Here is a 25,865-nt window from a genome sequence, read left to right on the forward strand (position 1 = left end):
TATCGGAGGAAGGCCATCCGGCCACGTTACGTAATCCTCAGAGGGACGCTTCCGACAACTGATGACGATGATCTCACCATCGCCTCCTTCCAGCGCGACTCGCGCGCGCGACTCGCGTGTGTGCGTGCGTGTGTTCCGTGAACTCGCGAGTCTCTTTCGTTTTGCTTCCGCGGACTCGGTTCATGCATTTTTCACTGCGTTGCTGTCACCGCGCCGTGTTCAGACGTCGTTTTGCACAATAACCCCCCCGTGTTGCCGCTCGGTCGAGCGATGAGTATCTAGGCCAAACATTATTATCGCCCCCCCCCCCCCCCCGTCTCCCCACATGGGTGCGTTTCCATGGCAACCAGCGGGCGCATGGCCGCAAAGTGTCTCGTTTCACGCCGCTGTGACGGAGAAACACAAAGGCTGCGGGTCATTGTGGCTATTGAATCGATAGGCGCTGATCAGTCGGCGGGATTGCCATGGAGACCATCCAAGGGTACATCCCAGTCATACCAGTACACACCTTAAGTGGACCGGGTTCGCCACACAAAGCGTTCGATGGAGCACGCACACGCACACAAGGTTCCCCCGAGACCGCCCGCCCGCCCGCCCGCCCGCCTCCTCTGCACATGGCGGCCGGCCGGCCGGCCGGCCGCATTTACACTTTGCCTAGGCCCGCCCGAGATCGTCTAAAGGATTACTGACATTATAGTTTCATTGTCTGATATGATCTTTTTTTGTTTGTTTTAATGGTTCATCCTCTGTTAGCATCTTTTCTGACAGAGGGCCAAGTTGCTTAGCGACCTTTGGCCTTGACGACGGGAAGTGCATGATGTTATCCTGACAAAAAACGCACGCACGCACGCACGCACGCACGGACATAGGGACGGCCGTCAATCCTCTGAATGTTACAGAATGACTGGAATAATGGATGATAATGTGTGCAGGGGTTAAACTCATGGATGAAAAGTCAAAGTCAGGTTTATTGTCAATCCCTTCATATGTCAAGACACACAAAGAAACCGAAATTCCGTCTCCTCTATCCCACGGTGACGAGACACAGTACACGATACAAGTAGATGACGCAAAATTGAAATGTCTGCCGTGTCCTTGACCTTTCATACGTGATGTTGAGCGCGGCCACTAATCCGTTGTCGGAAGAGGAGAGGAAAGGCATCTGCTCGTGCTCGGCCCTTTCAGCGCCACCTTTCGTAGCTTGATCAGTTGACGCCAAGGCTCACAGCACCGCGCTGTGGCCATCTTCGCCGAGAGCAAGCTTTCCAATCATTTTGGAAATATAGCACCGGGCGAAGCGTCAGGCAATCAAATTGAAATCTCGTGAAGCCACCATTTGTAGTTGAAGCACAAGACTTACGTGGAATGTGCTTGACAAGCATCTTTTGACCGATGAGCAGGTCTCACTCGACTCACCTCGCGCACTCGTCGTCATGTACAGAGAGAGAGAGAGCCAGAGTGAGGCCGTGGTCCTTGTCCAAAAGGCCAGATTCCGTTCATCAGCCAGTTTTGGAATCTGGTGTGTTTGTTGTTGCACTTGGGACGGACGGACGCACGAACGAAGTTTCCAAAGCAAATGACGGTGTTTCAAGTGTTTTTTTTGCCAGCAAAGTTGTCAAGAAATGATTGCTTTTGGTTATATTCAAGTGATTGTACAAGCAGAGGCATTTATTTCTCCATCCAAACTAGTAGGTTTTTTTTTTTTCTATGCTGGAAGCTGTGGCCTAAAAAGGTGTCTTACACTATTTTAGAGTCAACAGAAGGTCAGGCTTTGATCTGCTGGCAAATTTGAGTTCCGTTTCCATTGAATGTTCAATCAAAACAAGACCAAGGGCTTTCCAGGGGCAAGACCTTTTAATAAAAAAACAAAACAACAAGTCATCAGTAAGAATCCTCAATTTCCGTCGAGTCGAAATCAAACTGGAAAAAACAATGACACTCGCTCAACGCCACTAAACGTGTTTTTTCTCTTTTTTGGGGGGGCATCCAGTGTAACCTGATTGCACAAAAAGTGGTGGATGGAAGAGTTCTTCTCCTTCTGGAGCTGTGTGGCGTTTTAAGTGCAACGCAACCAAAACACGCCGGGAACGCCAACGCGGAAGGAACACACCCCGCCCGCTGAGATACATTGCAGAGTGGCCGCATGAATTTGGACCTTGTCCTGAAACGTCTGAGACGGCGTCAAAGTGCGTCTTTACGGGCAGGGCAGGGCAGGATGGCAGCCAAGGCTGCTGCCTGGCGTGCGCTAAAAGCTTGCCCTGGCGTCAAGCCTTTGGGCTCGCTCTCTCTCTCTCTCCTCTGCCACAGCAGCTTTGTCGTTTATCCTCCTTCCTCTTTTGGTGCTGTAGCACTCAAGATTGGAGGTCGGCCCTTCAAGCCCGTGTCTTTTGTTTGGCTGCTTTTTTTTTTTTTTTTGGCCTCCTCTGTGTCCTCGTTTTTGCTTTCACATTCGAAGCGGCAGCGGCCGTGTCAAGCTTTGACGCTGTCGGTTCCGGCGGGGCTCTTGGGCCGCTCCTGCTCGCCGTGACCTTCCTCCGCGTCCTTGTCTTTACTCTTCTTGCGTTTCTTCTTCTTGTGTTTCTGCTTGTGTTCCTCCTTGTCCTTGTCAGCCACTTTGTGCTTCTTGTGCTTCTTGTGCTTTTTGTGCTTCTTGTGCTTCTTTTTCTTCTTCTTGTCGCCACCGGCGGCGGAGGAGGAGGGCGAGTCGCTGCGGTCGCCGGAGGGGCTGCTGTCGGAGGCGTCGTCGCCCTCGCTGTAGTCAGGCACGAAGGCGGCCTCGTCCGTCTCGCGGGCCAGGTCCGAACACAGCCGCTGCCTCTTGGGCTCCGGGCCGCTGGGGTTCTTCTCCTCCTTGGCCTCCCTTCCCTCGGCTTTGGGTGTCCTTTGGCCCGGCACCGCTGCCGCCGCCTTCCTCTCCCTCTCGTCTCGGGCGGGCTTGACTTTGCCGCCTTTGCTCTCGTCATTGGGCGTCCTCTTCTTCTCCTCCTTGAGCGCGACCTTCTTATCAGTTTGGAGCAGCTCCGTCTTGTGGGGAACGGGCGACGGCTCTTTGGGGGTGACTTGAGGAGCCACTACCGTTGGCGCCGCCCGTCCCTCTTCCTCCTCCTCCTCCTCCTCGTCGTCCTCTCGCTCCCACTTGGAGCGAGGAGGCGCCTGAACCAGGAGCTGCTGCTCCCCGGCGCTTTGGGGGCCAGCCGGCGTCACCTGCTCCAAAGTTGCCACCGAGTCGCTCTTCTTCTCGCCCTCCAGCTTGGGCTCCTGAGCGGACCTGTGAGGAGGAACAAGGAAGGAAATTCAGTCAACCCTTTGAAAAATACTGTCGAAGGCATCGAGCTTTTTCTCACCTGGCAGGCTGACTAGTGGATAAGACCTTGCGACTGATCCTTGGCTTGGTCCTCACCGTTTTGGTTTCTCCCTCTTTCGCTGCAAAGGCGCCAGACAATCAATTCACATCAAGCGGCCAAGTAAAAAAAAGAAAAGAATAATCCATCCATCCATCCATCCGTCCGTCCGTCCATCCATCCATCCACTCACCATCTTTGGGAGCGGCATCTGCTTTTCTCCCTGCGGCAGTAGCAGCGCTCTTGGCCGTCGTCCTCTCCTTGGAAGCACTCCTGGGAAGGCCAATACCGACCGCCAAGGGTCAAAGGGCGTTTGAAAAAGTAAGCGCAGGCGCCTTAACAATACGCACCGATCTGATCTGGCAGCCTTGTCGGCAGAGGAAGGGGCAGTCTTCTCTTGGTCGTGTCCCTGCTTCTTGCCGATGGCCGATTTCTCCGCTATGGTCATTTTGTCCAAGCAGACGGCTCTTCCGCCGGCGCTTGCGCCAGCGCTTCCGCCGGCGCTGGCGGAGCTTTTGCGCTCCGTCTTCTGCGACTTTTCACCGCTCTCTTTCACCGCGGACACCTTCTTTGAGCTGGATCCAGACGCTCTGTCGCGCTCTTTCTCTGAAGCCAGAGTCCGATCTCGGTCGGATCCCGACGCTTTTTCTCGATCCCTATCAGAACTGGAGGCCTTCTCTCTATCCCTGTCCGAGGCTTTTGCGCGATCTCGGTCCAAACGGTCTGAACTTGCCGCCTTGGCGCGATCCCGGTCTGAACTTGCCGCCTTGACGCGATCCCGGTCTGAACTGGACGCCTTGGCACGATCGCGGTCTGAACTGGACGCCTTGGCGCGATCACGGTCAGAAGGCTTTTCTCGGTCTCGGTCTAAAGCCTTAGCCCGATCTCGATCCGAAGCTTTTTCCCGCTCTCTGTCCCTGTCCGAACCCCGTTCCCGATCTCTGTCGGAGCCCGAGGCTTTTTCCCGGTCCCTGTCGGAGCCCGAGGCTTTTTCCCGATCCCTGTCGGAGCCCGAAGCTTTTTCCCGATCCCTGTCGGAGCCCGAAGCTTTTTCCTGATCTCTGTCCGATGCCGTGGCCTTTTCCCGCTCTCGTTCCGACCGCGAGCCTTTTTCGCGCCCTCGTTCAGAACCTCTCTCCCGCTCTCTGTCCATTCTGCTGTTACTGTCCCGCTCTCTGTCGCCTCCCGAGCCTTTGTCGGAGAGCGAGGGCTTGTCGCCGCCAGCTTTTTCTCTGGAGAGCGCCCCGTCGGAAGACGAGAGGCGCTCCTTTACGTCCGGTCCTTCGGCAGGTTTCTCGGCATCCGGGTCGTCGGCGGATCGCTCCGCGGCCGTCTTCTCGGTGCCCGACGACGGTCTGTCTGAGACGGCGGGATTATCTTTTTTTCCAAGGTTGAGAGGGACGCTTCTCTGGGTCACCGGCTTGACCTGGAAAAAACAACAACACAGCGCTCACATGCCAATTCGCTGAAACAAACCGGAACGGCGACGGTGCCGCTTTTCGGGCGTGGTGCCATGTGACCCACCGGCAAGTCCATGAGAGGCCTGATAGCGCCTCGGTCTTTGTCGGCCCAGACAATCTCACGGCCCACCAGCACGGGAAGCAGCCCGCCGGGTCTGTCGGCCGGGTGCGAGAACCTCTGTAGTCCCGACTGATGAGTGTCGTGCGGGTGCGAGAAGACCTCCGCTCCGATCGCGGCTCCGTCCAGTCGGCGGAGTTTTCCAGGCGGAGACCCGAGTAAGGAGCGGCCCTCCTCACCCAAGCGTGGGGGAGGGCGGTGGAGGTAGGTTTGGTGAGGCAGGGGGATGAGCCCGCCGCCGACGTGCGGGGGGGGGTCTCTTCGCCCTCGGTTGTCGTTAGGGTGGGGAGTCGGATGCGGCAGAGGCAGGCCTTGGGAGAAGAGTGGGGGTGTCTTTAAGAGCGGCGGTCTCACAGAAACAACTTTGGACTTTTCCTTTTTAGGCAGCACGCTGGAGTTGTGGGACTCTTCGGGTTTGCCTTTGGTGGTCTTGGATGTTTTTGGGGCTGCAGCAGGAGCAGCAGCGGGAGCCGCAGGTGTTGCGCACGAGGGTTCTTTCTTTTTGCTCATCACACAATCGCTGGTCTTCTTCTTGACTTTTTCGCTTTTGACTTTGGAAGCGTCCGTCTTGGCTTTGGTCTTTGTCTTCTGAGCCCCCTTGTCCTTCTTGGCCTTGTCGCTCTTGGGCGCTGACTTGAGTGAGGGCTTGGAGGGGGCGGCGGCGGCGGCGCTCCTGGAACCGGTCGGAGCCTTGGAGCCGGCCGTGGACGACACGGGCTTGGAAGAGACGGGGGGCGTCTTGTTCGGCGACAGCATGTCATCCATGGGTTCATCTCTGACAGGCGTGGCGTCACCCCTGTCCACAGAATTGTGCGATTGCTCGCCGTCCTCTCCGGCTTTCCTCCTTTTGACTTTCTTGGTCTTGACGAGCTTGCCGCCGCCACCGCCGCTCTTTGACGTTGACGAGGAGGACGGCGGATTGTGAGCGGGCGCAACTTTGTCATCTCGACCTCTTCTGGTTCTGCCGCCTTGGGGGGAGTACTCCCGATGGAGCGGGGACACTCGCACTCGCTCCCTTTCCCGCACCCTATCGCGCTCCCTTTCCCTATCCCTTTCTCGATCCCGATCCCTTTCCCTGCTACTGCGGCCCCTGTGATACATGGGCTGGTTCTCGTAATCTTTATAATATTTGTTGTACCATTCTCGGTACTCGCGCTCCCACTGCCGGTAGCTATCCCGCTCCCAGTGTTCGTGAGTGCCGGGGCTGAGAGGCTTCAGCTCATAAGGCGGCACCGCCGCCGCTGCCGCCAAATCGCCCCGCGGCGGTGCTTTCCGACCAGCGGGGCTGCGGTTGCGGAAAGCGCCCGGAGAGCGCGAGCGAGACCTGGAGCGGAAGGGCGGCGCACCTTCCGCTCCCTCCCAAGCGGCGGTGCGGAACGAGGGCGGCGAACCGGAGCGCCGGAACCCGTAGGACCTGGAGCGAGACCTGGATCTGGAACGAGAGCGTCCGTAGCTGCGTCCGTTGCGTCGGGAGTAAGGCGAGCGGGGATACGCTCGGCCGTGGGAGCGCGAACGCGAGCGGGATCGGCTCGGCGTGTACGAGTAAGACCTCGATCTGGACCTGGAGCGAGTGTAAGAGCGGCTGAACGGAGAGCGACTGTACGATCGGGACCTGGGCGAGAGAGAGAGCAAGCAAGATCAGCGCCAAGGTTGTAGCAGGATTGGCAAAAGTGGCTCGCTCGCTCGCTCGCTCCCTGCCTCCCTCCCTCCCTCCCTCCCTCACTCACTCACCTGGAATACGAAGGTCTTTGCCTCTTTGGTGCGTTTCGATACTTCATCAGCTCTTTGTGGAAGTCCTTTGTGAACTCATCCAGCTTGGACGTAATGCTGCCAAATGAAAAGGTTCCATTTGTTAAACACAAGGCGAGCCAGCGTTTCAAAGTGAGGACATCTTTTTGCGGCCGGCGGTGTACTCACTTGTCCTGTCGGTGGCGCTGTCTGTAGAAATCTTCTTTGGAGAGAGGTGGCTGAGTGAGGGCGGGGGGCAGGGGGAGCAGAGGGGGCTGGCCGCCGGGGGCTCCCCAGGGTGGGTTGACCCCCGGCGGCCCGTACACGGGCTGAGGTTGGTAGCCCATGGGCGGCGGCGGGAGGAGGCCGGGAGCGGCCGAGTACAGAGGCGGGTAGGGCTGCGGCGGGGGCGGGTACAGGGAGGGCGACACGTAGAGGGGCGGGGCCGCCAGAGGGAGTTGGGCCGTCGGGAGGTGGCCGGACGGGGGCTCGCCTCTGCTTCTGTACGACCTACAAAAGGTACCAAATGATTTCCAAAACAATCGTAAACATGGCAATTTGAAAATGGACATCCATTGCCCCTCTTTTCTCAATGGCTCCAATTCCCAGCAAGACTCAATGGTTTTGTGCTCACCTTTCCCAGTGTCTTCCACCTCGGTCCCTGTGAGGCTGCTGGGGGCGGGAATGTGGGCCTAAAGACAACACAAAGTGAGCCATCCTAGCCTTTGGCCAGAATGACAAGAAAAGTGGCCGGTTACCTGAAAGATGAGAAGGTGGCCTGGAGGATGGCGCCGCACCCAGGAGAGGCAAGTTGTAAGCCTAGTCAAAAGATGAGAGACAAAAAGCAAGCCCTTTCTTTAGGCTGGACTTTATCCATCCATCCATCCATCCATCCATCCATCCATCCATCCATCCATCCATCCATCCATCGTAAAAACAACTTCCTGCCAGACAGACAGACAGACTGACCGACCTGTGACCTGCTCTCTGTGCTTTTGGTCAGGCTGGGCTTCACGAGAGGCAGGGACGGCGGCAGCGGCGGCTCTGCCTCGCTACAAAAGCAGAGCAATTGAGCGCGTGCGTTGCTTGCTTGCTTTGGGCGCCCGCCCGCCCGCTCTGTTGAGAACTCACCCTGGCGGCGGCGGCTCGTCCTGGCTCCCAGAGACCCGAGGAGAAGCGCGGCCCGCGACGGGCGGCCCAACCGGCGAGGCGGCTTTCCTTTCCTCGCTCACGTCGGCTCGAGGGGGAGGCGGCGAGGGCGTAGGGGCGGCAAGCAGCGGCGTCTGAGGCCGAGGGGCTGTCGCGCTAGCGTGCGGCGGCTGGGAGATGTTGGCGATCAGAGGGTCCCGCTGCCTGGACGGGAGAGGCCTATTGAGGAGGTGAGGACGCGGGGGAGGAGGGGCCGAGGGCTGGATTTGCTTGCGCCCGCGTTTGGTGTAGCCCGTCTCGTTCTTGAAGTTGTTCACCGCCTACGCGGCAAAAGCAGGCAATTTAGTCCAAGGACGGACGGCGGGCGTCCCGCTTTAAGCTGCGCAAAGGTGACCTGTCGAAGGAACTTGTTGGCAATGAGGTTGTCGGGCGACACGTCCGATTGTTTGCACGTGAAGCAGATGTGCTCGTCAGAGTCCAGCAAGGTGGTGCGGATACCTGGGCGCAAACAAAACAACCCACGGGCTTTGGAGTCCAATCTCGGCCAACGGCTGGCTCTCAATTTGGCCCGTGGCGGCGGCGGGCGCCTCACATTCGTCACAGTAGCTGTTCCCGCAGCAAGGGATGACCACGGCGTCCGTCATCAGGTCATTGCAGATGGGACACAGCAGCTCGTCAGGGATGGGATCCGAATCGTCCTCGGAGGACGAGCGCTCGTGCGCCACGAACGGCGGACGCTCCTTCTTGCCCTGCGCGTACGCCTCCCTGCGTTCAAAGGCACATTTTGCCATCAAGGGCCAGAAAAGGCACCAGAGACTCGAGCGGAGGCGGCCGGCCGGGCGTACGCGTCGATGGCCGGTATGGCGTATTCGCCCGTGCTGGTCAGCATGGCTCCTTTGGCGCCGGGCTCGGCTTTCACCATGAAGCTCTGGGGAATCCCCTTGCTGGTTCTCACCTGCTTGGGACCCTCCATGCTCTTGTCCTGAACCTGACCCAAAAAACGCCATCACCTCCAGCACACTAAACGTCTACTGAAGTCAACGCGGCCGTTACCAGGAGCAAGGGGCACTGCCGAATATAGTGACCCGTCTTTCCACAACGGAAACAGAGGTAGTGAGCCGGCGGCGGTCCGACGGCCTTCTTGGAGTAACTACGGCAAAGGGGGGAAAGGAGAAGAATGGCCACGTTCAAAGCAACTGCGCCATCTGCACGTGCAGCGCAAGCGGGCCAGAATGCTCACTGAATAGGGTCGTATTCGTGGTTGGACTGCGTCATCATGGCTTTAATCTTGTCCTCCTCGGACGCGTTGGCGTCAACCAGGTTGGCCGTCTACGACGACAACAAGCAAAAGATAAAAGGGGGCAAGCGACGTGCACGGTGGTTATCAGCGGGCCAAACAGGCAAACAGTGGCGCGGCGACAATACCTTGGTGAGCTGCGCGAGCGACATAGACGGCGACGAGTCGGTCTGCGGGAGAATCACAATACAAGACATTCAAGGTGTTACAAGACGAGCTCGCGTTGTGGCCGCTCCCTCAAAGTGGCAAGCGGACATGGCATTCCTAGAGCCACAAATCTCGCCGCAGGTACAAAATCAAATCTACCTTTGTTGAGCTTCGCGGCATTCGTTTGATTTTTTTTTTTTCTCTCCCAACGTTCTGAACTACAACTTGACATGGGCATGCACCGCGCAAAGCCAATTCGGAACGGAGCCTTTCAAAAGGTGGTCCGCCGGCGTACGACTCCACGCAGAACACGAGGCAAAAGCGTTGGCAGCGTTTGAAAGCTCACGCTAGCCTTAGCGTTGTCTAACGCCAGCCAGCACGCAAAAGGGGCAATTTCCATGCGCAAGAGCACTTTCGAAGGGAGCGGGCGGGCGGGCGGGCGGTACTGGGCATCTGCGGAGGGAACACACAGGGAATGTGGTGCACAAGCGACTCTGACAAGTCACTTGAAAACCTTTATTGACAGGCTTCTGCAGCTTACAGGACAACCACGCGGCCCAGGGGGGGAAGGAAACTACGGTTTAGCTCCCTACGCTAGTCTGAAAAGATGGAAAAGAAAGCCTGGAAAGAGAGGGAGGGTGGCTGGCTGGTCGAGTGAGATGTGTGTGTGTGTGCAGTCCATGAAACAAGGCAGAGAGCCATCTTGTACATGAGAAAACAGCTGACAAATGTGACTGAGTGACATTCAAAGAATGGATTCCATGTGGTCAACTTTTCCAAGCTGCAAAAAAACAACAAAAAAAAATTCTATCCGTGAAGATTCCGCATGCCCCCAGTCAGCAATGAGTCATTAATGACGTTCAACGGCTCCCACGCCTTGCCGGCTTGATATTTTCACAGAAAACACAATAAGGTTATCATGTGGCATTAACATGATGTGACACAAAGGTTTGCCCGAACGAAAGCGGGCTACAAAAGCCATTTCAATGTGAAACACAGGTCAGAGAAGTGCACCCGCACTTTGAAGCTAGCAAAAACCGTACAACATTAGAAAAGTGATGATGCTCCTTGTTGTAAACAATCAACAATTCAAGCGCCCTCCCCACCCAGCACACGGAGAATCACCATCAACACAAAAGTGACACAAGGTCATCAGGAAGGCAGGCGGGTGGGCGGTTGACAGAGAGAGAGAGAGAGAGAGAGAGGCAAGGGGATCTGCGAGTGTTGCTTTTGGGGTGTGTTTGCTTTTTTTCGGGTTGGTTTGGTTACATACGGGTCTTGACGATCCCGCCGCAGACGTGTCAGAACGATCTCTGGGGAGACAACAAATGAGGCATCGCTAAGTTACCACGGCCGTGATTAGCATAAGCAAAAAGAGGCACATACACTATGAACGTCCTGCCAGCAGGTTTGACGCCGCCAATGGGCGTTCTGCGGACAATCACCGACGAATGCTTGGGGATGTGGGCTTCATCGTCCGTGTATTCTGTTTTCGTAAAAAAGGCAAATGGAAAGGGGGAAAAAATGGATGCAAGGAAAAGAAATACATTTCTATAACCGCACGGGTGCCAAGATGGACAAATTAGCCTAGTGACGTGGGCCGGGCGCTGGCTCGCTCGCTCACCTTCTCGCGTCTGCGCGTTGGTGATCTGCAGGTCGCAGTCTGTGGCCTTGAGGCGCTCCCTGGACATGATCTGCCGCTTCAGCTCATTTAGGGTGATGTGCAGCCCGTCGAACGTGACCGTGTTGTAGTCCAGTTTGGAGGAGAACTTGTAGTGAACACACGACATTTTTGCCACACTTTTCTTTTATCACAACAAGGGTTAGGGGAGAAAGGAGGTTTAGGGTCGGGGAGAATGGATGGACGGATGGATGGAGGGAGGGAGGGAGGGATAGAGACAGGGGCTTCGGATGACCAAACCAACCAAACCAAAAATAAACAGCGTCAACACTCAAATCACAGGAAGGCAAACCTGGAAACTTTTTAATGCGGCGAAATGGGCTTCACCGGCCCAAAAAATGAAGAAGGAAAAAAAAACTGGAGGGCTAGTCAATGACGCAGAGTCCTCGATTAATCCCAACGCAAGGGATAAAAGGTCGGCGCGCCAAACGACGGCGCCATGTGCCTTTTCGTCAAGTCCTCTCGAGTCCAAAACCAAAGCGATATACGCAAACAACGGGCCAAAAATCCAAGCAAAGAGGCCTCAAAATAGTCCGAGCTCGCTTCTACCGAGAGAGCAACGTTCTGGACGGCGCTCACGTCCGCCACCAGGAGTCCGTCCGCGGCTGGAGAGGAACGCAAGGGAAGGAAGGCCAGGCCGCTCGCTACGTTAGCAGCTAATGTTGCTAAGCGCAGTCCAGCCAGTGCTTGGTTGGGGACGGGGGTCCCCCACCTTCAGTTCTTCATAAAACAGTCCATGTCCATTAAAGAGTCCACGGAACGAGTCCACGGGATTTAGGTCGACGCTAACAACGCCCCTTAGCTGGGATGACAATTTATAGTACACGCAGAGAAAGCCTAGCGGAGAAAAACAATGGCGCCGAGCTAACAAGCTATGGCTAGCGGGAGGCCTCCATTCGCCCCGAAACGCTCTCCGGGTCCATCGGTCTGTCCTTCTTCACCTCCTCGGCACGAAAACAAAAACACAAAAAAATGGTAAAAAGAGAGAAGATCAAAAGAAAATGTCCTCACAAAAAACACACGACGGCGAAACACGGCAACAGTTGCGGCCACTCTCGTCGATGTTTCATCAAAATGGCGTCGAACGGAAAGACCCGTCGTCTAAAGAGTAGCAAGCACATGACGATGAGAGGACGCACGCGTTTCATTTCCGGTTTGGGCCTACATACAAGCGCTAGCTGTTTCGTCACCATGTACTGATTGGGCAGTCCTTCGCGTGTTGCGTTCACGTACTCTTCCACAACGTTTTAACATCGTATTCATGAAGAAAAAGATGTCATACAGGAAGCGGATTCAACATACAGGTTACGTTTTCAATGGTTGAAAAGCTTAGAAAAGAAAAGACTAGGCAAGTCATTGTTACGGATGCAAGGGCAAGAAATGCTGTTCTTGAATGTGCGCCATAATCGGCAGCGCCTCGGCACTGTAGCCATCACGTTTCCGCCTGTCGACATTTGGGAGAAGACGGACGCTCTTCAGTCTTTCTTTTGCTTTTCAAGCACCAGCGGACGGACGCATGTGGTCCACGCGTGGCCAAGGAGACGAGTGTAACTATTTGCGTTGTGGATGTCTTTTGTTTTTGTTTTGTCCGGCCCTCCTCTCACAGGCTACCATCTCGCTCTGCGAATCAGCATCCGTTGCTTCCCTGTCTGGGCCCTAGGGCCGGGGTGACGTGTACTTGTCTCCTTTTTCTCTTGGCGAGTGAACGGGCGCAATCATGGCAAGCGAATGGGAAGAAATTCGACGTCTTGCAGCTGATTTCCAGAGAGCTCAGTTTGCCGATACTGCGCTGCGCTTGTCGGAGAGGGATTGCATCGAAATCATTGCGAGACTTCTCCAAGACAAGAAAGTGGAGGTGGTGCACACGATCGACGGCAAAGAGTACGTCACCCCAGCGCAGATCAGCAGAGAAATCCGAGAGGAGCTTGAGCGCCACGGAGGCCGGGTGAACATTTTGGAGCTCCAGCAGATGATCAACGTCAATTGGGTCGACGTCGAAACTCGAGCGAGTGACATTGCCAAGTCCGACAGAAGTGTCCAGCTGGTGCTCGGACAACTTATCGATGACACCTACCTGAACCGCGTGGCCGAGGAAGTCAACGATCGACTCCAAGAAGCGGGCTTGATCGGCATTTCGGAGCTTTGCAAGAGCTACGACCTACCGGGGGATTTCCTTCACGACGAGCTCGCCAAGCGCATCGGGAAAGTCATCCAAGGGGAATTGGACCTGTACAGTCGGGGCGTCATCTTCACGCCCGCCTATGTGGCCCGCCACACGGCCAAGATAAGAGGGCTGTTCAGCGCCATCACCCGGCCGACGCCCGTCAGCGGCTTGCTCGGCGCCTTTGGCCTCCAGGAGCATCTCCTGAACGGCGTCCTGGAGGAGCTTTTGACCAGCGGACGCCTGAGAGGAACCGTTGTGGGAGGGCGGCAGGACAACGCCGTCTACATCCCCGAAATCTACTCCAAAACGCAGAATGATTGGGTGGACGCTTTCCTCCAACAGAACGGCTACTTGGAGTTTGATTCGTTGAGCCGTCTGGGCATCCCCGAGCCCGTCGGCCACATCAAGAAGCGCTTCAAGGACCGCAAGCTCCTTTTTCTGGGCGCCGCCTGCGTGAGCCAGGCTCTGGTGGAGCAGGCGGAGGCCGAGGCCGAGGAGGCCGTCCACTCGGCCACCTGGAGCGACATGCGAGGCGTCCTGCCCAGCTGCCTGTCGGACGAGGACGCGGCGGCCGTCATCGAGCAGGCCATGAGGAACGCCGGCGTGCAAGCGGCCGCCGTGCTCCTGGCGGGCACGGTCGTGGTCAGCCAAAAATGGATCGGCGAGTGCCTCGCTCTCTTCGACCGCTCCGTCCAGGAGCGGGCCCAGAAGGAGTTCAAGAGGAACCCCGTCCTGCTGATCACCGAAGAGGATGCCAAGCGAGCCGCCCTTGCCGAAAACGCCAGCGGAGCGAGCAAAAAGGACAAGCGGGAGGTGGAGCGCAAGGGCAAAGGCGCGGCGGCGGAGCCAGCCAAAGCGGGCGGAGGGGGCAACGCCAGAGAGATCCGAACCCGGAAAACCAAGAAGAAAGGCAAGCGAGAGGAAGACGAGGATGAAAGCCCGGCTCCTCCCAAGAAGCAGGAGGAAGCCCCCTTCATGACGCCGGGGCAAATCGAAGCGGCGCTGGAGGAGCGCCTGAGCGGCGGCGGCGGCGGCGGCGACTTTCCGCAAGAAATCCTGCCCGAGCTGGCCCAGCAATTGGTGCGGCCTTTGAGCAAACGCTACCAGGAAGCGCTGCGGCACTTGGCGGCGTCCAGCGCCTGCCCGCTGGCGCCGGGCGCCAACAGGAAGTCCGTCAAGGATCTGCAGGAGGAGCTCACCAACCTGTACAACAACGTCAGGCTCTTTGACAAAGGCGCCAAGTTGTTCTCCGAGGAAACCCAGGCGCTGGTCGCCAAGCACGTCCTCAAAAGCGTGGGCAGCCGCGCCGCCAACATCCTGGTCAACTTCCTGGCCGCCGACCTGATGATGTCCGTGGAGGAGCCCGCCGCCATGAGCGCCGAGCTCCGCGCCAAGATTTTGTCCAAAGTGTCGGACGAGAGCAAAGCGCCCCTGATGAAGCTGCACAACAGCCTGAGCGCGAAAAGCACGGCGGACTTTCTGGACAACTTGGAGAGCGCGGCGGAGGCGTGCGGCTTCCTGCTCAAGAAGGCCGACAAGAAAAAAGAGCGAGCGGCCTTCCTGCTGCATCGCCGCACTCTGGCCGAGCAGCTGGAAGAGGCCCGGGACCCCGCCCTGGTCCTCCACCTGACGGGCGCGCTGCTCTTCCAGGACAGCACGCACTGCATCCTGCACGCTCCGGGCCGCTGCGTGCCTCAAATCGTCCAGGTCCTGGCGGGCCGCATCCCCCCGGAGAAGCACGCCCTGCTCACCCTCTATCAGAGCCTGGTGGTGAAGCAGCTGACCGGCCGGAGTCAAGGACGAGCGGGCGACGACCCGGACCGGGCCCCCTTGGAGGCCGATGACCAGGCCCGCTTGGAGGATCTGACTCCGCAAGTCAAGGAGCTGGTGCTTTCCAACAATGAATGACGCCGCTCGGGCGGGGACGCCTTTTGGAAGCGGAGCGGAGCGGCCGCTCGGGCGTCCGGTGCGACCACGGCTCCCCCAACGTCTGCTGTCCGCAGGCCGGCCGGCCGGGAGGGAACTCCAAACAATGACAGAACGGACAAAGTTGTTTTCATTGATTGAAGTTGCAAGTTGAATAGCGGCCGGCCAGCCAGCCAGCCAGCCAGCCAAGGTCAGCCAGCCAGCCAGCCAGCCAGCCAAGGTCAGCCAGCCAGCCAGCCAGCAGGTGTCTTTGAGAGCTTTTTTTTTTTTTTTTGTCAAGCTGCTGCAATTGTTTTGTTTTTGACTCTCAAAGCAAGCACAAGTGCTTTGGATGGAAAACATTCACAATTGGACCGAGATGCCATCGACAAGAGTTGTTTGCATTCGGGCACCCAGTGGACGAAAATACAGTGACCAGTGCCGGTGAAGGAGTGGAAAATGCAGCAAGTTTGTCATTTATTGAAAAGATGGCTTGAAAATGTCACCATTTGGTGTGAATAAAACCGAGCAAAGAAAAAGAAAAAGAAAAAAAAAAGCTGTTGTGTACTTTTTGACAAAAACCATTTCATTCACATGGGAATTTTGGTAACTGAGCAAAGAAAGTAGTACACAAATTAGTAAGCAGTAAATAAGTTAATGTTCATGATATTGTTTTTTTGTTTTGTATTTTAAAAGAAAAAAAATAGCTCAATTCTAAGTACAGACTTGCATTTGTTTGGGAATGAATTGTCTGACTATTCTGCGCAAAAGGCAAGCAAGGCCGAGGACCGGGAGTTCGAAGCCTTCTCGAATTTGATTGAATGTAAATCCAAGGGCGACCCAAAGAAGGCGATTGGCCCGGCCCGTCAAGGCTGCTTCTTGCAATAGTTCCAGTGGTGTTCGTTGGGCAGCACCCGAGCCAGTCTGAGGACGCAGTCGACGGTGGGCTCGTAGAAAATGCATTCTTGCCTCTCCGTCGTCACCGGGGGGGGCCCGAACAGCGCCGGCTTGCCTCTCTTGACCAGCGTGCGCTCGACCACGCAGCCCAGCTCCACCAGCGACTGCGGGAGAGGAGAAGGCGGCGTGAGCGGCGAGCTGGCCGGCCGGGGACCGGAGAGCGCCGGCCGGAAAAGGCTTTCACCTGGAGCAGCTCCAGCGCCACCACGGGCTGCAGGACCGCTTCGTAGTAGGACAGCAGCCTTTGCAGAGTGATGCCGGGACGGGACATGATGTGGAAGAGGACGGCCTCCAGCATGCCTTTGCACACCTGACGGTTCAGCGTGCCGTCCACCAGGCGCCACGGACGGCTGGCGAAGCTCACGCTCTCGCCGCTTTGCCAGCCCACACAGAAAAGACGTCAAGGTCGGGACGGCGCCACGTCATGGCGCTTGGGAGCCAAGATTTCAACTCCATCCTTGTCGAATGACTGACTGACTACTTTTAGCTTCAATCAATTCTCAAACGATGCATTCTCGTTCCAAAAAAGGGAAACGTACCCGTCGAGGTCGTCGACCTGTTGCGGCAAAGCGCCTTCTCCGTCTTTCTTCTCATCCTCGGCGCCACGCCACTGCTCCTCGTCCGCAGAGTCCTGGGCTCGCCGCTTCGCCTCCTGGTTCTTCTGGCCTCTCCCCTCGTCCGTGGCCGCCATCTTTTTGGCCGGCGGCTCCCCTTCCATCTCACCTGGCCTCTTGCGAAGGAAGGGATCGTCGCCGGGGGCGGCCTGCGTGTGGGGCCCGGTTCTGGGCTGGATGGTAAGGATCCAGGGCGCGGCGTGGCGGCTCAGCACCCAGCGAAAGCCGTAAGCGCCCACCCTGACCGCCTGACCGTCCTCCTGTAAATCCTGCCAGAAAAGGCGCAAAGCAAAATACTCAAGTGTGCGTTGCGTGCGGGACGTGCCGAGGGGACAGACGGTGACGCCGGGGGACTTACCTCCAGGTAGCGCTCCAGGCTCGGGAGGTGAGCGAGCTCCCGGAGAAGGTCGGCCTGGTCCACGCCGATTTCCCCCGCCGCGTCCAGGCGCCGGCTCAGCTGGGCGCGGGCTCGCCAGTCCTCTGGCGAGTAGTCGGCACGCCGGGCCGGAGCGGGCGCCCCCTCGCCCACGCAGCGGGTGAGGACGGACGGCAGCAGGGACGGGCCCGATCGGGACAAGTCCAAAGCGGCGCCGTGGTGGCTCAGCAAGGCGCCGAGGGGCGTTTGCCGTAGCCGCATCCTGACCACGCACGACTCCACCACGATGTTGTCGCTGGTGTTCAGGTTGCGGAGTTGCACTGCCGAGCCGCGCGTTGGTTATTGACAGCGACTTTCATTCTCCTTCCTTCCCGTTAACGTACCGATGCCGGGAACAAAAAAGCCTTTCATCAACAGGTACTTTGTGTGCGAAGCCCGGTAAGCGCTGACCCGCAACGGCTTTTGGCCCTCGCACGCCACGGCGCCGGCCACTTCGTCCTCGTCGTCTTCGTCCTCCAAAGAGGCCGTGCTGAGGGTCACACGAAGGAAAAGTGGCCAGAGGCGATCACGTTGCTAGCTAGCTCTCGCGTCAGGCTGCGGCCATACCTTTTAAAGTCGTTATCCACCAGGTCGCTGTCCACCACAACCATCTTGTTGGGGACAGACACGTGCACGGACAGGAGTCCCAAAGTCATGAGGGCGAGCGACACCACGCACGCTCCTCCGGGAGAGTCCAGAGAGAAGCGCGTCGTGGGGGAACCTTCGGGACCGTGGCCCGGGAGCGGCTCTCCTTCCGGCTCGTCCTCGCCCTTGGCCGCTGTGCGGTTTTTCCTCTCCAGACGGAAGGAGACGGGCGGCCCGTCGTCGCCCGTGCCGTTGTCCGCTAAGGTCTTGAGGAAGTCGAAGGAGTCGCTGCAGAGGGTGTGAGGAAAACGCCAGGAAAACAACCTGCCGGGGAAAAGAAGCAGCAGCAGCAGCAGCAGCAGCAGTTGACGACAGCCTGAGAACCTTTTGGTCCTACTTGTTGAAAGAGGATACCTGAAGTAGGACTGCGAGAGCTGGAAGGACATGGGCAGGATGGGCAGCGCTCGGTTCTTCTTGGGTCCTGCCGTGTGGCACACGCGCCGACGGTTGACCATGTGACGTTTACGGCACTGAACAAACACCTGGCACAGAAGGTCCTGCGGGTAGCGGCTGTAAACGTGGAACGTCTGACGGCCGGCCGGCCGGCCAGACAGACAGACAGGAGACAGACGGGAGACAGACGGGAGACAGACGGGAGACAGACAGACAGCATTAGGGGGCCAAGCGCAAGCCACGGCAAAAATGACACCTGTCAAGAGGCCTTTTCAGCACATTGCAGGAGCACCTGAAAGGATCTGGACTCCTTCATTTGATGGTTGGTCATGGCCAGCGTGCTCTGGATCAGGTTGAACAGCACTAAGGTCTGGATGTCCTTGGTGCTGCAAGAGTGGCAGAAGCAAGCTTGTTTGCCGTCCGTCAGTGGACTGAAGGAGGGAGGGAAAGACGGGACGGGACGGGACGCCTACCAGGTCAGGGTGTCCCTGCAGGGAACCTGCTTGTCCGTGGCGATTGTGCACACTTTGGACCTGAGGGGCAAAAAAGAAAAGAAGGAAAAGGACAGGTTCCTGCTTGCCGCCCGCGCCTCCTTGGGCTTTCCTCACTCACAACGAGAAGACTTGGCTTTTGCTTTCGGGCAATCGGGCGTCGTCGGCGCTGAGGACCGAGCTGAACTTTTGGCGGAGGAGCTCCACGTACTGGCCGAAGGCTTTGGCGCAGTCCTGAGGACCGTGACAAAGGGGCCGTTGGGGCCAATCGGCGAAGGACGGGTCGAGGTGTCGTTACCTCGGCGTTATTGGGATCGGCGGGCTTGTTGTCCTGCAGCTGCTTCAGCAGGTCTTTGTCCTGATAGATTTCAGCCAGGCAGATCCTGTGCAGCGGAATCGGACCCAATCATTTGAGCTTGTATTTGTGACTTTCTTTTTTCTTTCTTCAGAAGGAAGGATCATGGGAACCTGTAGTTGAGGAAGGTCTGCGGATTCTTGAGGATGTAGCGAGTGCGCCGCCCGACGGCGAGCGAGGTCTTGTCCTCGGAGATCTGAAACTCGCTCTGGAGAAGGTCGCGCACCAAGCAGTGGGCCACAAAGGTCCTCCGCAACTGAAAGGCAGGCAGGCAGGCAGGCAGAAGATGAGTGGCAAAAGCCACAAAAAGAGCACATTGTGCCTACTTTGGTGTTGAGCAGATGCGAGGCCACGGCGCAGAGCATGAGCAGAGAGTCCTCCTGCACCGCCCAGATGACTCGCCGCCTGGTCATCTTTTTCAGCGCGCGGTGGTCGGCCTCGTCGTGAGCGGGGATGCGCTTCTTGGGCTCTACAAAGCGTGCGAGCGAGCGAGCAAACAACATCTTTGTTGATTTCCCCTTTGTGCTTTCTTGTCCTGGCGCTCACTCAGCACACCTTTTTTCTTCTTGCGAGGAATTTTGACAACTTCCTTTTTGGCTCTCTTCCTCTTGCGCCCCTTGCCTCCGACCACCTCCCGGTTCCTGGACGACGGCTCGACGGCCACCTGCCGGCAAAGACGCCAGTGACAAAGGCTTTCCCTGATGGGGCTTGCTTGAAAACCATCTGCCCCTCCCTCAAAATTTTGAAAAGCATTTTGTTACCACCAGTAAAGCTCCTCACTCACCTCTACGGTTTCTTGCGTCACCGCCGACTTCTTGGCGGTCAGGAAGCGAGGCGAAGACGCTCCTGTGGAAAAGAGGAGCCAGTGAGAGAGCGGGAGGGAGGGATGGATGCCTGGAGAGGTCCGGCGACGGCCAACTCACTCACTCACTCACTCACTCACTCACCGGCTTTCAGCGCCGCCCGCAGCGCTTCTTTACTCAGCAGGCTCATCAGACGCAATTTGCTGTTGTCGGATCCGGCGGGGCGCTGCAAAGGCACGCCAAGGCAAAAAGCGGCTTAGCAATGGCCCTCCCTGCCAGACGGGAGGCAGACGTACCCTTCTGTTACAGGACAGCAGGCTGTTGGTCCACAGCCAGTTGCGCTTGAGATGAGCAAAGAACTCGGAGGCCAGACCGCCGGCGCCTCTGCCGTCGCCGGGCGTGGTGCCGTCGTCGCACACGGCGTTGCTGCCCCTGTCCATTTGGGACAATGGCTCATCAAATGGCTTTTGGCAATGACTTGTGCTTTTTCCTCCCACCCACCCAAAACAACTGTCTCAACTTTCCTTTTCACATTGCTCTTATCTCTTCTGAGCTGTCATGAACTCCGTTGGTCATTGTTGTACTCGCGGTTTGTTTGGCTTAAGACTTTGAAACTCAAGAGAACGAAGCAGACACGTGCGTGGAACCTACTTGAGCAAGGAAGCCAAGGCCAGAAAGAGGGTCCGATCGTTCACAAAGGACGGCGCCGTCTCATCGTCAGCCGTGGTGGCGCGCTTGGGCCGAATGCAGCCTGAAAAGGAAGGGCAATTGCAACACTGGGCATCCACGAGGTGGCGCTGTGTGCGGCGGCGGCGGTGCCACCCACCCAGAGGCGTGTTGAGGCAGATGCTCATAAGGTCAAACCAGTACGTGTCCACGTCGTCGCCGCTGCTGAAAGTGTAGCGACGTCTGTCAAAGGGTTTGTCGGCGGGCTCCTTCGCCAGCCAGTAGTGCGCCTCGGCGTTCATGGTGTCCACGATGGTGGCGTGGCGCTTCAGGTAGCAAAAGAGCTGCCCGCCACATTTGCCGGCGCAGCGGTGAGGCCCGTTAGGAGTCGAGCCGAGCCGACCCGGGAAACAAAGGTCTCCTCCCCCCCACGCTCACCATGTCTTTCTCCTTCAGCTTCTCCACGGGAGCCAAGTGCAGCAGGCCCATGCAGACCAAGCGCTGGAGGTTCTCAAAGAAGGCGTAGACGTATCTCCTGGGAGGGTTGGAGAGCACAATGGGACTCGGCACGGGCGGGCTACGCCGGGCGCCACGGCGGGCTCCGCTGACCGTCTGAAAAAGAGCTTTTTCCTCATGGCTAGGGGCAGCTGCTGAATCAGATGGTGTTGCTTGACCGGGTCGTTCAAGTACTCCTCCAGGCCGTCCACCTGCCCACCCGCCACACGCATGTGGACGCACGTCGCTTTGCTTGGGATGAGACTTTATTTGCTCACCTGGTAGTTGATCTGGATGAGCTGGACGTAGATGGAGAGCGGCAGGCAGAGCAGCAGGTCCCCCACGATCACCCAGCCGCTGCCCCGATCGCAGTGCCTGCGAACGGGCGGGACGAACCTCTTCCACGAATCCTCCTCGCTGTAAACTGATGAGCCAAGGCTGACGGACGGCCCACAGAGAGAGAGAGAGAGAGAGACAGACAATGGTCTCTCACCTTTGATCTCACAACTGGCGTGACTGGGAATTTCCGTCACCGCCTCGTCCTCGGACAAGGCGGCGTCCAGGTCCTTGAGGGTGACGACGCGCTCGTCCGTTTTTTCCGGCGGCTCTTGGACGACCACCTCGGGAGCGCCCGCCATCCAGGGGGGTCTGGGCCCCAGGGGGTGGTCGTAGATGACGTACCAGAGGAAGGAGTGCAAAACACGCAGGCGGTGCATCTTGGGCTGGAAGCCCAGAGTCTTGCCCAGTCCTCGAACTGATGCGGGAACAAAGCAAAGTTGTGCCAATGCATCCTGGTCCATTTTATAGAAGATCAATCAATCCATCAATCCATCCATCAATCAATTCACTCACCTATCGTGGGCTTGAACACTTTGTCCCCTGCCGAGTGTTCCTCCTTGATCTCGGCAAGGCTCCTGAAATTCTTACTGGTCTCCTGCGTTTGGGCTTTGGGGGACCGCTCTTTGTCAACCGGCGCCTGCCGGCTGCAACCACGGAGCAAGTGAGAAGCGGGCACCACTTGGGCGGCGGGGAGGCGGACACCACTTGGGCGGCGCTCGCTCGCCCGCCCGCTCGCCCGCCCGCTCGCCCGCCCGCTCGCCCGCCCGCCCGCTCGCCCGCCCGCCCGCCCGCTCGCTCGCCCTTACCATGCGGCAGGAAGGACGGAGCTGGTGATTTTGAAGCGGGCCTGATCGATGCTCGCTCTCACCAGCTCGTCGTCGGGCTGGACGGACGGATGCACGTACAGGTCGAGCTGGAAGGACGCAGACGTTACAGACGGCACGTTAGCGCGGGCGGGCGGGCGCTGCTGTTGCCGGTGCCTGGGCCAGCCACCTTCCTGCTGCTGCTGTCCTGGATGACGGTGGTGGTGAACGTCTTGAGCAGTCCTTCTCTGCACAGTGTCTGGACGAGACGCGCCGTGGTCTTCTTGCAGCACTTGGTGGGGAGACCCTGCAGCTTCTCTTCGTCGTTGATCAGCTTCTGCAGGCTGGCCAGAGAGGGAGAGGAGACGGATGGCGGTCACGGTTGCCGGCTAAAACGCCGACCTCGGGGACTGACGGGTAAAGGCCGTCGATGACTTTGAGCTTGTGCACGGCCTCGATGATGAGGTTCTTCCTCCGGAGCATGCGGTAGGTTTCGGTGGACCTGCGGTTGCGCTTGGCGAACTGGGTTAGAGACGTTTGGTTCGGTTAGCTTCGGCGTCGCTCGCCATTGGAGAGGAAGAAAAAAGGAGACAGACCAGCTGCTGGTCACTGGGATCCACCAGTTCGCCGTCCTTTGATGGCGTCCCTTCTTCCTCCTCCTCCTCCTGCTCCTGGCGTGGAGGCAAAGCTCCTTCTTCCTCCTCTTTCTCCTCGACTGAAGCTTCCTCTGGAAGGAAGGAAGGAAGGAAGGATGCAGGAAGAAAGAATGAAGAGGAAAGGAAGGAAGGAAAGAAAGAAATCAATCACTGGTGGCTAGCCCCAACGGCCGAGACGCCACTTGTTGCCCCGCCCTGACCTGAGGCGCTGACGGGCTCCGCGTCCGCCAGCTCTGGAGTCAGAGCGGCTTGGGCGACGGCCCGCTCGGAACTCTCCGCGGGCTTTGCTGTGGGTTCGGTCCCGACCGGCAAATCCAAAGCGGCGTCACGGCCTTCCTCTTCTGCCCGTTCGCCGGCCGCTCTGCTCTTCTTGGGAGTTTTGCATCGTCGCTTGCCGGCGGCCGAACGGGGCGGGGCCGAGGAGTGGAAAAGCTTTGCTTTGCGTTGCTTCTCTTTGGAGAGGAGCCGCAGGTCGTCACTGCCGCACACGCTCCTAGCGAGGAGGAGGACAAAGGTAGCGGAAGCCCAGCGTAGCGTAGCGGCGAGCTCCGGCATTCGTGGCCGCCGCCGCCGAGTGTACCTGTGGCCGATGAACTTGGTGAACCTCTGGCGGCCTTCGTCCACCATGAAGCCCTGCAAGGTGAAAGGATTGCGACGTGAGGAAACGGGAACTCCTTTCCCAAAAAGTCCACGCGCTTGACTTATTGAGCTTCTTCAAAGTGCAAGTGCAAGGCTGCTGGACGGACGGACGGACGGACGGAGGGAGGGAGGGAGAGAGAGAGACAGGGAGGCCCCTCCTTTCCAAGTGTCTTCTTACCTTGACCACGCCGTCTCGCTCCAACTTCCTCCAGACCATGCGAGCCTCCAGCTTGCCAATGTTCATCCTGGACGCGATGCCCGACTGAGAGATTCCCTTGGTGCTGCTTGATACAACTGCGTGGCCAAGCGACAAAATCAGACGGCGGCCAGCGGCGGCGGCCAGCGGCGGCGGCCAGCGGCGGCGGCGGCCGGCGACGACCAACGGCGGCCAGCGACCACCAACGGCGGCCAGCGACCACCAACGGCAACGCGCTCGCCAACACACCCAGCTTGTACGCCTGCGACAAGAAATCCGTCTCCATGGTCCGGCCCACGGGGGGCAGCGCTCGCCTCTTGTCGCCCTCGTCGTCGTCATCGTCGTCGTCCGCCTTCCACTCGTCGGCGGCGGCGCCGCTCACCGCCTTGCCCGCGTACGGCTTGATGAGCTTCAGGCAGCGCACTTTGACTTTATTGCCTGAAAAGATTTTTTTGAATTCAATCTCAAAAGGATGCTTTCATCATACTTGCTTCCATTCTCTTTTTGTTTCATTTCATTCGACCTTTTCTGGTGCGCGCGGGTTTTCTCTCTTGGTCCAAGTCCTCCAGAGGCAGGCTACAGTATTCCACCAGATTGGCATCTCGCATGTAGCGAAAGACATGCTTGCATATCACCTCCGGCAGCTCCTACGGACGCCATTTGGAAGCGTGAACATTGAAAACATGCCATCCAAACAAAGTGGACATGGCCCGCCCTGCCGCCTGCCATGCCGCCCGCCCCACCATGTGCTCTCGGATGGTGACCAAAGCAGCCAGCTGCTGCGGCATCTTCTGGAGTAAGTTGGACACGTACTCCATAAGCATATCGTACTTGGACCTCCTGAAATGGACGCCACAGAGCAGTTGTTGGTTTTGACGTCCTCGAGTCGAGATGCGACCGAATCAGACCTGACGACGTGGAAGCGATTGAGCAAGAGGAGGATGGAGCTTTGCCACTGTCCCGACTTGAGGCGTTTGGTGCAGGCCTGGGGGCACACCAGGCGATGGCGGACCAGAGGCTTCCTGATGTAGAACAACTTGCGCGAGTCCACCCTGACAAAGACGACACGTGGCATTTGCGCCAGCTCGATTTGTGCGTACATCCAAATTGTCCAAATCCAAGAAAGAAGAAATGGCTTTGACGCGCATTCGGACTGTTTCAACATAGGAACCAAGGAAGTGCGTACTTGAGAGAGGACTTGTGCAGGTCACTCTGCAGCTCCCCCTGCCACCGTGCCCGTCCCACTCGCTCCAGCATGCAGTAGGACTCGTCCATCAGTTTGATGTCGGGGTCGCTCTCGCTGCCGATGAGCGCGCGAAAACGGCGCCGCTGCGACGCCACCGCCACCAGCTTCCTGCCGTACCTGCGGCGGGGTGAGCGACGGGTGACGCCTCGGACCCACGGCAAGCCGACATGACAGTCGCTCACTCGTTACCTTTTCAAAACCTCTTCCAGGCCGATGGGTGACGGAGAACGCAGGCGCGCCGTGACGTCGGTCCTTTGATGGAAGGTGGCGCACGAGCCCTGGAAGCCGTCCTTGTCGTTGTGGATGATGCACAGCGGGTACACGTCTTGGCCGTCTTCATCGCCGTTCTCCTCGTGGGACATCTTGAACCTGACATACATCTGTCTCATTAGCACTTTGTCGACCAGACTTGAAACCGGCGCTGCAGAGGCTAAAACAAGAATCCTTCCGTGAGTGTAAGAAGAAGAAAGCTGGGAAAGTGAGTTGGACCCCAGTGGGAGGGATGGGAAACTCAAGAGTTGAGTTAGTCGATTGGAAACATCGCTTTGGTGGACCTTTATGACGTTAGTTTAGCGTAGCTCAGTGAAGGCACGCACGCACCTGTCGTTCAGCATCACATCGTTCCTCTCGGCGGGCAGCAGGTAGAACGTCAGCTCGCTGTTGGCCACCAGCGACCTCCAGACGAGCTCCTTGGTGCCGTCGTCCAGCTGGAGTGGGAACTCGGGCTTCCTATCCCCGAGTCGTATCCACAAAGCAGGGATAGTGATGCCGTCCAGTCCCTCCAAGGCCACTTCATCCTCCACCATGTCCAGCGGATCCATGGCTAGTGACTTGGCGCTCAGCTCAGCTCAGCTCCGCTCACTAGCTAGCTAGCATGTTATCTTCCGCAGTACGAAGAGCGTGTGCTCCTAACACCTGGACGCGATTTGGAAATAAAAAGAAATGTTCACCGCTCCGTTTGGAATAGACTTGTCTTCAACAAACGCTCTTTCGTGTCCAGTTGGAGCTCGCGCCCATGGCTTGCGTGTCCAGTTGCAAACCACGACGATTCCGCCGCAAGATGGAGCCCGAGGCCAGCGCCGCTTCTTGGCTGGGAGCTGCGTCTTCTTCCGTGCTCTTTTTAGAGCGACCCCTATGGATGAAATTGGCTCACTACTTGAGC

The 25,865-nt window shown here is 57.9% G+C and overlaps 3 protein-coding genes across 4 annotated transcripts; 1 reads left to right on the forward strand and 2 right to left on the reverse strand.

The window, feature by feature from the left end:
• Nucleotides 1-1,835: 1,835 nt before the first annotated feature.
• LOC133151409 (E3 ubiquitin-protein ligase RBBP6-like) lies at nt 1,836-12,138 on the reverse strand. Its single transcript, XM_061274403.1, has 20 exons — nt 10,865-12,138; nt 10,627-10,726; nt 10,514-10,553; nt 9,222-9,263; nt 9,037-9,125; nt 8,850-8,946; nt 8,642-8,784; nt 8,389-8,561; nt 8,191-8,294; nt 7,779-8,116; nt 7,621-7,699; nt 7,406-7,466; nt 7,282-7,339; nt 6,837-7,157; nt 6,651-6,746; nt 4,866-6,531; nt 3,692-4,767; nt 3,535-3,614; nt 3,345-3,423; nt 1,836-3,268 (listed from the first exon to the last, which is right to left on the reverse strand). The coding sequence occupies exons 1-20, from the start codon at nt 11,028-11,030 to the stop codon at nt 2,470-2,472; spliced, it is 5,607 nt and encodes a 1,868-aa protein (XP_061130387.1). The 5' UTR covers nt 11,031-12,138; the 3' UTR covers nt 1,836-2,469.
• A 500-nt stretch (nt 12,139-12,638) lies between these two features.
• ufl1 (UFM1-specific ligase 1) lies at nt 12,639-15,595 on the forward strand. Its single transcript, XM_061274407.1, has one exon. The coding sequence runs from the start codon at nt 12,639-12,641 to the stop codon at nt 14,991-14,993; it is 2,355 nt and encodes a 784-aa protein (XP_061130391.1). The 3' UTR covers nt 14,994-15,595.
• On the reverse strand, nt 15,451-25,800 carry LOC133151408 (general transcription factor 3C polypeptide 1). 2 transcript variants are annotated; one of them, XM_061274401.1, is made up of 38 exons: nt 25,304-25,800; nt 24,893-25,072; nt 24,644-24,820; nt 24,366-24,509; nt 24,201-24,297; nt 23,981-24,104; nt 23,707-23,895; nt 23,440-23,555; nt 23,203-23,255; nt 22,823-23,115; nt 22,563-22,693; nt 22,382-22,488; nt 22,157-22,310; nt 21,970-22,076; nt 21,677-21,807; nt 21,318-21,578; nt 21,103-21,248; nt 20,939-21,036; nt 20,768-20,864; nt 20,490-20,673; nt 20,315-20,414; nt 19,960-20,095; nt 19,808-19,889; nt 19,645-19,706; nt 19,416-19,524; nt 19,187-19,329; nt 18,974-19,116; nt 18,804-18,888; nt 18,627-18,739; nt 18,488-18,547; nt 18,307-18,400; nt 17,976-18,148; nt 17,544-17,885; nt 17,321-17,466; nt 16,920-17,257; nt 16,487-16,830; nt 16,132-16,321; nt 15,451-16,051 (listed from the first exon to the last, which is right to left on the reverse strand). In XM_061274401.1, exons 1-38 carry the CDS (start codon nt 25,522-25,524, stop codon nt 15,857-15,859), a joined length of 5,865 nt encoding a protein of 1,954 aa, XP_061130385.1. In that variant the 5' UTR covers nt 25,525-25,800; the 3' UTR covers nt 15,451-15,856. The 2 variants fall into 2 exon arrangements, with proteins under 2 accessions (XP_061130385.1, XP_061130384.1); XM_061274400.1 differs by having other exon boundaries at nt 17,544-18,148.
• Between the last annotated feature and the right edge of the window lie 65 nt (nt 25,801-25,865).

The sequence above is a fragment of the Syngnathus typhle genome, linkage group LG3 (assembly GCF_033458585.1).
Source record: "Syngnathus typhle isolate RoL2023-S1 ecotype Sweden linkage group LG3, RoL_Styp_1.0, whole genome shotgun sequence".
Taxonomy (NCBI): domain Eukaryota; kingdom Metazoa; phylum Chordata; class Actinopteri; order Syngnathiformes; family Syngnathidae; genus Syngnathus; species Syngnathus typhle.

Bases quoted from the DNA above. Each gene is read 5' to 3' on its own strand.
- LOC133151409 (XM_061274403.1), bottom strand. From the start codon at position 11,030: ATGTCGTGTGTTCACTACAAGTTCTCCTCCAAACTGGACTACAACACG. The intron at 10,727-10,864 runs GTGAGCGAGCGA...TTACGAAAACAG, and splicing joins CAACGCGCAGACGCGAGAAG to AATACACGGACGATGAAGCC. The intron at 6,747-6,836 runs GTGAGTACACCG...TTCATTTGGCAG, and splicing joins CAGCGCCACCGACAGGACAA to CATTACGTCCAAGCTGGATG.
- ufl1 (XM_061274407.1), top strand. From the start codon at position 12,639: ATGGCAAGCGAATGGGAAGAAATTCGACGTCTTGCAGCTGATTTCCAG.
- LOC133151408 (XM_061274400.1), bottom strand. From the start codon at position 25,524: ATGGATCCGCTGGACATGGTGGAGGATGAAGTGGCCTTGGAGGGACTG. The intron at 24,510-24,643 runs GTACGCACTTCC...CGTCTTTGTCAG, and splicing joins CTGCACAAGTCCTCTCTCAA to GGTGGACTCGCGCAAGTTGT. The intron at 19,890-19,959 runs GTACGTCTGCCT...GTGCCTTTGCAG, and splicing joins TGCTGTCCTGTAACAGAAGG to CGCCCCGCCGGATCCGACAA.